Source organism: Equus quagga, chromosome 2 (genome assembly GCF_021613505.1).
Source record: "Equus quagga isolate Etosha38 chromosome 2, UCLA_HA_Equagga_1.0, whole genome shotgun sequence".
Classification (NCBI taxonomy): domain Eukaryota; kingdom Metazoa; phylum Chordata; class Mammalia; order Perissodactyla; family Equidae; genus Equus; species Equus quagga.
Window position 1 is genome coordinate 65,975,557 of NC_060268.1, and position 12,700 is coordinate 65,988,256.

Consider the following 12,700-nt stretch of genomic DNA (forward strand, 5'->3'; position numbering starts at 1 on the left):
CTGCTGTGAGGAGGGGAAACACACTTGTCCAGGCAGCCTCAGAGAGCCGGCCTAGCCCGAGTGTGGAAGTTACAGGGAGTCAGCCAGTTTTCAGAACTGTCTCGGTCAGAGCAGCGGGACGATGACATGGGCGGCCTAGGGGAAGGTGAGGGCCCGAACGCTACCGAGGCAACACCAACTACCGTTGATAAGTGTCACAGCCCCACTTCCAGGTGGAAGTTACTGTCTCCACTTAGCCCACCAAGAAGAAAAGGCTCCCAAACTCCAGAGCGAGGCCCGCAACCCGGGGAGCCCCCTGCAGGCGTCTTCGGGGCCTGTCCCTTGGCTTCCGCTCGAGGGGCGGGGGCCTTGGGCCACTTCGCTTCCTGATTGGTTAGCTGCGCCCGATTGGCAGGCCCCCGTCGCTGCGCATGCCGGGAACCCCAAGATGGCGGAGGCGGGAAAAGAGCAGGCGGGCTTGGGCCTCCCGGGAGGAGGTGCGGCACAGTGGCCTCTGCAGCGCTATGGCCGCTTCATTCCCTCAGGCGCTGGAGAGTCGCCCGGGCCTGGCCTGGAACCTGGGACAGCCTCTTCTCTCACGTGGAAGGTGAGGCCTGAGGGTGGGAAAGGCCTCGAGGTGCTCATCCCTGCAGGGAGGGAGAGAGGACTGGGGCCAGCTGCCGCACAAGGCCTGGACCTCGAAGGCCACGTGGGCAGGAAGAGGGGACGCCGAGGGACTGAAGGGAATAGATAGCCAACAGTTATCATAGGAAATATGTATGTGTATATGACATGGTTGGAACCCAGTACATTCTCAAAATAATTATACAAGGGAGTAGTAAACTTCATATATTCAACAGATATTTATTGAGCATCAGCTATGTGTGAGGTTTTATTGAGGGTGCTGGGGACACATCAGTGAACAATATATAAACAGTCCCTACCTTCATTTATGTTTTTAATCTAGTGGGGGACATAATATTTATCCAAATTTATCCATGTATAATTATGTAAACCAGTTCCACGTCCCTTAAGTGGAAGGGATGGTTGGATAGTCCATATCCAAGTTGTCGTGCTGTAGTCAGGCGCACACACGTGGAAGAAGGGCTAAATTTGAATCCTAGCTTTGCCACTGGATTTCTGTCACCTTGGTTAAGTTACTTATCCTCTCTGTACCTTATTTACCTCAAAGTAGAGATAATAATAGTACCTATTTCATTGGGTGGTTGTGAACATTGCATGAATTAATATATAAAAATCACCTAAAACAGTACCTCATATAAAGTTTTATTATTTTTTTGTCCTGGTGGTATGTTTTAACGCTATGAGTTGCTAGTCATTGGTTCCTTTTGGTCTGGTTTGACTGTGGATGTGGACGTGCATGTGTATGTTGGTGTGGTTCGGGCAGCAGTGGGTAGGAGAAGCGTCAAAGAAGGAACAGATATTCCAGGTAGAGGATGTGACACGTGCAAAGGCTCTGCACCTGGAAAAACCTCAGCATGTGTAATGTACAGAGAAAAAGAGTAAGACTGGTGCTTAGAGAACAAAGGAGCCATAGCATGAGATGAGTTTGTCCTGAGAGGCAGGCAGGTGCCTTGTGAACGTTGTCCTAAAACCAATAGGACTCCACCAAAGGGTTTTAAGTAGCAGCATTTTTGTCTTTGAAGGATCACTTGTTGAAGAGTGGAGATGGAATTGGAGGGGAATATGAGTAGATTCAGGAAGATCACTTAGAATGCTATTGCAGTATGGTAGGCAAGAGATGATAATGACTTGGACCTGAGGGCAGGGAGTTGGGGGAGGATGGCAGCAGAGATGGGGAAACTTGGTGTATTAAAGCTATATTTTGGAAGCCAAAATGACAGGACTCAGAGATTGATTGGATATGAATGGTGAGAGTCAAGGACTGCTGGGTTTCTAGCAGGAGCAACTGAGTAGATGGTTGGCAATAGGAAACATTGGAGGAGGGACAGTAAAGGAAAGACGCCAATACTTCAGTTTGGGGTGGAAATGTGTTTAAATGTGTTTATGAAGCATCCAAGTGGAGATGTTGAATAGGTACTTGGATATACTGGTTTAGACTCAGAAGAAAGATCTGGACTGGAGATGTAAATGTGTTACCAGCATGAAGGTGGGTCATCAGCATGTAGGTGATACTGATAGTTAGGAGATTATATGAGATTCTAGATAGTCCAACAGTTGTAGGTCAGGTAGAGGGGACAGAGTCCCTAAAGAAGATTGACAAGGGCCAGAGAGTTGGAAGGCACCCAGGAGAAAGCAGGTCCATCAAAGCTACAGAAAGTCATTTCAAGAGGGAGGGAACAATTAACTTTGTTGAATGATGCCGCAAAGTGAAGAAAAATGATGACTAAGGCATGTACATTGAATTTAGCAACATGAAGGTCCTTTCAGTCTTTACTAAGAGAAGTTTCAGTGGAGTCAACAGGGTGGAAGCCAGATGGGGGTTGAAGAGGGACTGGTAGGTGAGGAAGTGGAGCCAAAGTGCATGGACAGTTCTTTTGAGAGACTTGACTGTGAATGTGAGGATGGGGCATAATGAATTGTTCACCAAATTCTAGAATATTAGAGCTAGGGGTGCTACTTAAAGCTTGAAATCAATATGTCTAGGACCATAAAAGAGGCATTGAATACCTGGTTTACTCATGGAACCCTGTATCCTGAGAAATTGCATAGGTTGCAAATGTAAAATGGGTGAATACAGAGTTAAACTGAAGGATGACTGATGTATAACAGGATCTTATAAAAAACTGGGGATGTTTGAGGACATATTTAATTTTTGAGACAGCCCAACGGGTTCCTTGATAGCTTCTCTTAACACCCTTTGAACCCTCTCTCCCAAGGCATGGGTGTTGGGTACATTGACTCGGATGCAGCCAGGTAGCTCTTAGATTCTTTTGCTGCAACCCAGAGGCCATAGATGTTTGACCATTCTAAGGAGTTGATTGTTATTAAAAATTTTTTCCCTTCTCTTTGCAAAGTTCTTCACAATAGCTTATAAGGATTGTCACTTTTCAAATGTTTGGCATGAATCCCTGGCTACAGTGACAAGAGATGAGGTTGGCTTTTGCAGTGCTTTTGAAGACTGAACATTTGTACCTTCTTTTGAATCTGTACCGAACCATCCTACCTGCTGTGATCAGTTTCAACGTAGGTCTGTCATTTTTTGGGGGGAAAAGCCAAAGAAAAAACAAAATTTGTTCTATTTTATGTGCAGTGTGACTATTGTGCAATAGTAATAATAAAAGATGAGCCATCTAAAGAACTGCACTAAGTCCCATGTGAATTTCTTATTTTATGAGGTATCTGTGGTAAAAAAATATGTTAGGGAAAGCATAGAAACATATTATCGTGGAGGATAGAGTCATTCTGGTCATTTTTTCTCCAGGGAACTTTCAAGTGAAACCTATTTTGAGTTTTTTCTTTTTCTTCTGAAATCGTGGTGAGAATCTGATCTCCTAGTACTGTTCTATATAGTTGTTTAATTACAGAGAAGACTTTTGTCACAATAGCCACATGCTAAAGCAAAAAAAATGTCATCTCAAGAGAGAAAATGAATAAGTACAAGACTTGTAAGACTTGAAGTCATAGTTGAGAGGTAAGGTCAAGTCTGAGAAGTATTATATATATAGAATATCTAATATATAAATTTATATTGATTTGGTTTGTCTGAATTGAGTTATTCTTACAAAAAGTCACTATCTGGAGATAAATTAACCATAGTTTGGAAGCAAATAAACTTTTTGTAACACTGTAAAACAATGTTAAAAAAATCAACAGTTTAGAACTGTGCTATTCAGACTTCAGTATACATAGAAATCACTTGAGGATTGGTTTTTTTATGCAAATTCTGATTCAGAAGGTCTGGTGTGGGGAGTGAAATTCTGTAGTTCTAACAAGCTTCTGGGTGATTCTGATGCTATTGATTCTAGGACCACACTTTGAGAGGCAAAGGTTCAGACGACCTTGAATGAAATGAGCTGCCATAGTAAAATTAATAAAATGAATTTATGGAGTCATGAGGTAAGACAGTCAGATTCACAATGAATATGCAAACATTTTATTAATAGGGTTAATATTTAAACCATCTGTCATTTAAGTGGAATGAGCAAATGAAATACAAACTTGAACTTGATTTTAATTCCTTACATCTGTTAGCCCAGCCTTTCTGAAAAGATTATCATAATAACAGATTGGTCCGTTTTATGTATTTTATGTCTGGATATAATTTAGTCTTCTAATTTGAGAATAATTTTGAAAGGTGATGTTACTTGCAGGTTGTTTTAAATTAAAGTTTTACCACATTTTTCAGATTCCAAGGATGTCTCAGATATGCCCTAATTGGTTGAACCTGACAACTTCTTATTTTTTCCTTTCAAAGGGGAAAAAAAGTCATCCTTTAATTTTTAGAGGAGGAACTTAAAATAATTGCCCTACTTAGAAATTAAGAAATAGAATATGAAGTTTGTACTTGGAATGAACTTTTAAATGTGAATTCAATATAAGATATACTTTGGGTCCTCTTAACTGTCCTTTTTTTCTTTGTACTCCTAGTGCCTGCATATTATCTAGCGTATGATAGATGCTCAGTAAATATTTGACCAGACGTGTGGTAACTTCTCTGAACTTTTCTTAAGATAATTAGTGATAATTATGACATGATAGCCACTATTTGTTAAGTGTTTTTTTTTGGTTTATTTCTTACAGCAGTCCTATGAAGCAAACATTATTATACCCATTTTATAGATAAGTGAACTAAAATTTAGAGAGGTTCAGTGGCTTGCCCAGGAACACAGAGATAATAAGTGAGAAAAAAGAATTCAGATCCTGGTTTTCCTGTTTCCAGAGCTTGTGATTTTTAACTACTATGCCGTTTGTCTTAGAAGTGTTAATATTTCATATGGGGAATAGCAGTTCAGTTATGTGGATGAGGAATTTTGAGATTAATACACAGGGTGAAAATAATAAAAAATGACAGTTTTTTTAAAGGATAATTTAAGATTTAATAAAACCCCAAGAAAATTATTTGTTAGACCAGTAGTTCTTTGCATGCCTGGTAATTTTTGATTGGATGCCTGATGTTGTGCATTTTACCATGTAGGGCGTAGGATATTTTTATACTCCTATAATATTCTGGAGCTTTTTTTCTGGGATAAGTTATCTGGAAACAGTTTGATCCTTTCAAGTCTTGCTTTTAAGCTTTGTCAGGTGGGACCGGAGCAGATTGTTCTAGCTAATTTTTTCCCTCTCCCGAGGCAAAACTCTTCAGAGTACTCTACCCAGTATCCTGTAAATGATGATGCTTTTCAGTCTGCCTGACGAGAACAGCACTCTTCCCTGCCCTGTGTGAGCTCTCGGGATTGTTCCCTTCAATCCGTTCCGGTGGTTCTTTGCCCAGCCTCCAGCAGTTGCTCACACACACATGCTGAAGAGGTGAGGACAAGTCTCTGCAGGAGGCAGGAGTGCTTTCTCTGGGCAGCTCTCTCCTCTCTGGGATCCTGTCCTGCCAGCTGGCCGCACGGACCTCCCTGGACTCGCAGCTCAGGGACACCTCGCCAGCTTCTGCCGGGGCTCCTCCTCCTTGCACTTCAGCCTGGACACTTTCTACGAGAAGTAATCTGGGCCAGCAGTAAGGCTCGCCTCCCTTGTGCCCTGTTATTTCTCAGGAATCATGTCCTTTATTACCTGATAGCCAGTGTCTTGAAAACTGTGTTGTTTCCTTTAATTTGTCCAGTTTTTTAGTTGTTTCAGGCAGGAGATAAATTCAGTCCCTGTTACTTTTTCTTGGCCAGAAGTGGAAGTCCATAGTGGGTCATTTGATTCGGTTCCACTTTGTGTTTTTCCACTTCAGTTCATTAATTCAACAGAATGTTATTAAATTATGTACTGGGCACTTGGCATTCAGTTAGGTACTGGAGAGACTGTGGAACTATCCCTGTATTTCATCACAATCTTAAAATATTGGGGCACTTGAGCCCAGGATTACAAGAATGGTGGGACCCTATCACTAGAGAAGTGTTTCTCAAGGTATAGTGGGCAGACTGTCAACAGTCTCTTGGGGTGCTTGTTGAAAATGCAGGTGCATGGTTCCTGCACAAGACCTAGTGAATGGACTCTCTGGGGGCACTCTCTTGGTGAGTCTATGTGTTGTAATCCATCCTCTTGCCCCAATTCTGAGGGAAAGGTGGGCAAGAGGGAACCATTCACAAAGTAATACTGATACTATATCGTGCTTTACAATTTATGGAGTATTTTCACGTATCTTCCCATTTGATTCTCACAACTCTTTAGATCTTCTTACAATTTTATAGATAAGAAGCTGAAGGCTGGCTAAGTTAAATAGCTTGCCAGAAGTTTACATAGGAAGTGGAAGAACTGATTTTAAAACTCAGGTCTTCCTCAAGCCAGTTCTCATCCACTGCTACTTCTTACACTGGTATCTTCTCTTATGAAGATGTAGGGATGTCATCAAGATTTATTCTTTGATGCAGCTTGCTTCTTTTGAAGAGTTAGGTTATATTTTGCATTAATTAGGACTAAGATTGGCTCTAAGGGACAGAAAATGTGAAATAATAGTGGATTAAATAAGGTGAAAGTTTATTCTCCACATAAAAGTACAGGGCTGGTATGACACTCCACAGTGTCAGGAACTGAGGACCTCCTATTTTGTTCCTCTGTCATGTGTGGCCATAGTCTCTTAGTCCAAGATAGAATTGATATTCTAGACAATTTGGTGGAGGAAGGGATGAAGAAGTGGATAAAGTATACACTCCTGCTCTTAAGGAAAGAAATTTTCTCTTAAAGAAATTTTCCATAAGTTGCCCCATGACACTTCCTCCTATAGCAAAATGGCCAGAACCTAGACCTTTGCCTGTCCTACCTGCATGGACAGCTGGCAGATGTAGTCTCTATCCCATGAGGTCATGTGTCCAGCTAAACAAGAGAGAGTCTGTTACCATATGAGAAGGAAAATGGGTGTTAGAGAACAACTGGAAGCCTGCCACGCACGTCTTCCTTCTGAATCTGGAGACTGCTAAGAAATGAAGGCTTATCCTGGGGTTCCTTGTTGAAACTAAAAAGGCATTTTCTAATAAGAATAGCAGCAACCAAAAAAACCTCTTATTTAGTGCCTAATTACCTAGAAGACTGCTTGGCACATGCCCCCATAATGTTTATTGAATGAATGAATCAAGGCCAGGAATTCTGTTAAGCATCTGATCTGACATTATATCATTTAGTCTTTCTGATGATCCTACAAGGTAGTTATTATTTTTATTTTATAGATGGGAAAATTAGGTATATTTGATCCTAGGTCTGTCTGATTCCAGATAACGTCTTTTATAAAGTAGTCATTAGTGTTGTTCACAAAATATACTCAGATTGCGTATGCCTAGCGTCTTCAAGTTAAGTGCGCCATGTGACTGGTTTTGGACAATAAAATGTGAGCAGAACTGACCCATGTCATGGGCAGAAGCTTTAAGAGCCAGTGCATCATTCTCATCTTCTTTCCTTTTGCTACAGCGTTGCAGATATCAGTCGCCATGTCAGCCTAGGTCCGATAGTGAGAATGATAGGCAGTGTGAGGTAGAATGTGCAGACAGGTAGAGTCAGGATGGATAGGTAGTGTAAGTGAGAAAGAAATCTTTGCTTTTGGGGGTTGTTAATTTCTACAGCATACTCTAGCCCATACCTGACTGATAGATACAGAAATAATTTTTACAATTTTATAATTTTAGTTATGTTTAATTGAATTGTATGTCACATACATTGTAGATTGCTTAGGCTTTTGAGGAAGAATCTTCTAACTGATATTCTAAATTCTTTTTCTGTGACAAAATCATTACTTCTTTGAAAGTACCAGTTTATAAATACATATTTCCAAGTTGGAACCAGTCTTTGTTCTCCTTCAATAAATAAAAGCTTAATTTTATTGTGTAACAGACATAATTTTCATAGAGGCCATGGCTTGTTGGTATAATATGATTTAAGGTAGAATTTACCTGGACAAATAGAGTGAAGATCTTTCTTTTTTGGCTTGTGGATGAAGAGGTCTAAGAAGTTAGTTTAAAATGAGGCCCAAGAGTATTAAAATTCATTCGTGTTTAGGATTTGTTCTCCACCTACTATGCCAGAACTATGCAGGGCTGTTTAAAGATGATTAAGCTGTGGTAGGCGTCCCACATATAAAGTGGAGGAAGATGGGCATGGATGTTAGCTCAGGTCCAGTCTTCCTCAGCAAAAAGAGGAGGATTGGCAGCAGATGTTAGCTTAGGGCTAATCTTCCTCAAAAAAAAAAAATTAAAGATGATTAAGGCATCACCACTGAAAGAGCTAGCCAAATAAGCTCAAGGACCTGCTCATTTGGAATATAGGGTTCCTTTCTCCTCACAAATGACAGCATGGCATCCAAGAAGCAAGTTAAGGTGTTTCTTTACCTCAGATTTAGAAATACAGTTTGGATTTTGGAAGTGTCATGAGTTTAAATGAGCCTTGTTTATGAATGAATAGAAGATAGTGCCTATGAAGATAGCAAAGGCGAGTGTGAGGATTGCGGAGACCTAGGACAGGTATGGCAATGGGAGGTACTTTCTGATATACTTGGTGACTTTTTTTTTTTTGCTGAGGAAGAGTAGCCCTGAGCTAACATCCATGGCAATCTTCTTCCTTTTTTTTTTTTTTTTTTGGTTGAGGAAGATTGGCCCTTAGCTAACATCTGTTGCCAGTCTCCTTCTTTTGCTTGAGGAAGATTGTTGCTGAGCTAACATCTGTGCTAGTCTTACTCTATTTTGCATGTGGGATGCCACCACAGTATGGCTTCATGAGTGGTGTGTAGATCCACGCCTAGGATCCAAACCCACAAACCCTAGGCCACCAAACGACTGTGCCACTGGGCTGGCCCCATTCCTCCACTCTTTTATATGTGGGTCGCTGCCAAGCAAGGCTGATGAGTGGTGTAGGTCTGTGCCTGGGATCCGAACCCATGAATGTGGGCTGCCAAAGCAGAGCGTGCCAAACTTAACCACTACGCCAAGGGGCTGGGCCCATCCTTGGTGATTGTTATAGGATTTATTAGTTTGGGAAATTTTTTAAAGGATTTTTTAAACATAGTATTGGAGATATGTCCTAGAACTGTTTTATGGAAAGAACAGTAAGCAGAGGGATCTTGATCTGTAATTTCAAAGACATACAGAACTTATTCCTCAGTTGCATGAAAGATGTTTTGAGTAAATATGTTCTGCTTATGGCTGCTAATCAAGGTTAACTCTGGTAGCTCGGCTTAAAGGGACTGGGTAATTTCATGATCATTAATCTTGTTCTTAGGGATATATGATAAAAGAAGAGGAATCACATCTCATGCCTTGATGCATGAGATAATTTTTTAGTTTCTAAAGAAACACGTTCCTCAGGTACATGTCATTCCTCTTTTTTTGGTCTAATTGTTACACTCTTGTAATTGTGTTTACTATTGTTACTGTTAAAATTTTTCATTTTTGTGAAACACCAAAAACAAAATACTGAATTTTACAGTTTAGTAATAGGTATGTAGCAAGGCCATTTCATTAGCATAATATACTTTTCAAGTTTGTTGAAATAATTTACGAGTCTCTTTAGCTATCGAGAGTCAGTGGGGAGGCAGCTGATAGCCTACTTAGCAATTTCACACATTTTCCATATTTTGTAATGCATAAATCAGCAGTTTGGGCCAATATATAGAGCTGTGACACTTTCTGAGGGGTCTTAAAAGCAGAAAACAAAACTATTAATCAAGTACATAATTTTTTTTTGAGGAGGAGGATTACCTCTGAGCTAACATCTACTGCCAATCCTCCTCTTTTTTCTGAGGAGGACTGGCCCTGAGCTAACATCCCTGCCCATCTTCCTCTACTTTATATGTGGGACGCCTACCACAGCATGGCTTGCCAAGCGGTGCCATGTCCACACCCAGGATCCAAACCGGCGAACCCCGGGCCGCTGAAGTGGAATGTGCAAACTTAACTGCTGTGTCACTGGACCAGCCCCTCAAGTACATAATTTAATTTGTCACATCTGATGAGTAACACTATTTTACCCTTTCATGTAGATATAATTTAAGGTAAGTACACTTGAAATAGTTTTCTGTATTTTCATTTGACTTTTTTCTGTTTAATTTTAGGTTAGTCTTATAGTATAGTCTTGCACAAATGCGTACAGAGAAAATGTGAGAAGACTGATTTAACCTGTATATAAGCTATGCCTGAAAAGCCGGCGTGTGATAGACAGGCTCTGTATCTCAGTGTGTGCTAGCTACTGTGTGGATGGCAAAATACCACAACAGACAGAGGTCGAGTTAATGTAAATCTTCTTTTTCCCCCAGTATTATTAAGATATAGTTGACATATAACATTGTATACGTTTAAGGTGTATAACATAATGATTTGATATATGTATATATTGCAAAATGGTTACCACAATAAGTTGAGTTAACATCCATCACCTCACATAGTCACAAATTTTTTTTCCTTGTGGTAAGAACTTTTAAGATCTACTCTCTTGGTAACTTTCAAATATACAATACAGTATTGTTAAACTATAGTCATCACGTTGTACATTACATCTCCAGAACTTATTTATCTTATAACTGGAAGTTTGTACCTTTTGATCACCTTCGCCCATTTTGCCCATCCCCCACCTCTGGTAAGCACTCTGTTTCTTTGAGTTTGGTTTTTTTATATTCTACGTATAAGTGAGATCATACAGTATTTGTCTTTCTTTGTCTGACTTATTTCACTTAGCATAATGCCCTCAAGTTTCATCCATGTTGTTGCAAATGGTAGGATTTCCTTGTTTTCTATGGCTGAATAAAATTCTTGTGTAAATCTATATGTACCACATTTTCTTTATCTATTCATCTGTCAGAGGACACCTAAGTTGTTTCCATGTCTTAGTTATTGTAAATAATGCTGCAGTGAACATGGAGGTGCAGATAACTCTTCGAAGTAGTGATTTCATTTCCTTTGTATGTATACCCAGAAGTGGAATTGCTGAATCATATGGTAGTTCTATTTTTAATTTTTGAGAATTCTCCGTACTGTTTTCCATAGTGGCTGCACCATATTACATCCCCACCAATAGTGCACAAGGATTCCCTTTTCTCCACATCCTCATCAACACTTGTTATCGCTTGTCTTTTTGATAGTAGCCATTCTAACAGGTGTGAGGTTATATCTCGTTGTGGTTTTGATTTGCATTTCCCTGATGATTAGTGATTTGGGCACCTTTTCATGTACCTGTTGGCCAGCTGTATGTCTTTTTTGGAAAAATGTCTTTTCAGGTCCTTTGTCCATTTTTTAAATTGGATTATTTGCTTTTTTGCTATTGATTGTATGAGTTCCTTATATATTTTGGATATAACCCCTTGTCAGATGTGTGGTTTGCAGATATTTTCTCCCATTCCCTAGGTTGCCTTTTCATCTTGTTGATTGTTTCTTTTGCTGTGTAGAAGCTTTTTAGTTTGAGGTAGTCCCACCTGTTTGTTTTTGCTTTTGTTGTTTGTGCTTTAGGTGTCATATCTAAAAAATCATTGCCAAGACCAATGTCAAGGAGTTTTTTCCCTATGTTTTCTTCTAGGAGTTTCATGGTTTCAGGTGTAGGGGAGGAAGACAATTCCTTTACCCTATCGGTTCTTCTGGCTGGTCTAAGAATCAAATTGACGTGAGACAGAATAACAGGAGAAAATCAAACACAGTTTAATAACGTGTATACATGGGAGAAACCCAGGAAAGCCAAGTAACTCGCCAGAATGGCCAAAGCCCCCACCATAAATACCATCTTCAGCTAAAGACAAAGGAGAATGTTGGGGTAGTGGTTTGGGGCTTCAAAGGGGAGGAAGGCAATTCACATGGAGATGGGAAAGCAAACGTTTGGTAGACAGAACTTTGATAAGAATGGGCTTAGCAAGGACTCTCACAGTCTACTGATACCCAGAGTTATCTATGGGGATGGCCTGTCCTAGGAACAGGCCTTCTATCTTAAATTCTTTTAGGCAGTTAGGGGGAAGGCCAAAGTTTCTTTTAAAGTCTTTCGTTCCTAGAAATAAGCCAAGAGACACATTTGGAGTAGCCAATTCTGATCTCCCACACACGTCTTACATTTAAGTCTTTAATCCATTTTGAGCTATTTTTTTGTTAGTGGTGTAAGGTAGGTGTCTAGTTTCATTCTTTTGCATGTGAAATCCGCTTTTCCCAGCACCATTATGGAAGAGACTGTCTTTTCTCCATTCAGTATTCTTGGCTCCCTTGTCAGATTTTAGTTGACTGTTTATGCATGGGTTTATTTCTGGGTTCTCTATTCTGTTTTACTGGTCTATGTGGCTGTTTTATGCCAGTACCATAATACTGTTTTGATGATGTAAATCTTAAGTCACATTTAGGCTAGCAACTAGAATTAAGAGAAGATGTGAATGTGATATGTTCTGACACCTGAAAATTACTGTCTTTTTCTGTGATGACTTGGTCATTAGAGATAACATTTTTCTATAAGCTTTTCGTATTGTGCTAATGTGAACAGTCAGTAAAATGCTAAATTATCACTCATTAAAAATATTTCCGAAGAGCCAGAATTAAGCAATTTTTTTTCCTCAGATACCTGGATTATGTTAGGCATTATGATATTTGGAATCTCTCTGTAGAGTTAGGACATTACGTGTAGTATCCTTGTCCTTTGT

General features: G+C 40.0%; 1 protein-coding gene across 1 annotated transcript in view; it reads left to right on the forward strand.

The window, feature by feature from the left end:
- The first annotated feature begins 427 nt into the window (after positions 1-427).
- The window catches only part of LOC124236442 (meiotic recombination protein REC114-like), an 88,867-nt gene continuing 76,594 nt past the window's right edge, over positions 428-12,700 (forward strand). Inside the window, exon 1 of the mRNA XM_046655449.1 lies at positions 428-586. Coding sequence (XP_046511405.1) covers positions 428-586 — 159 coding nt within the window. The remainder of the gene's footprint in view (positions 587-12,700) is intronic.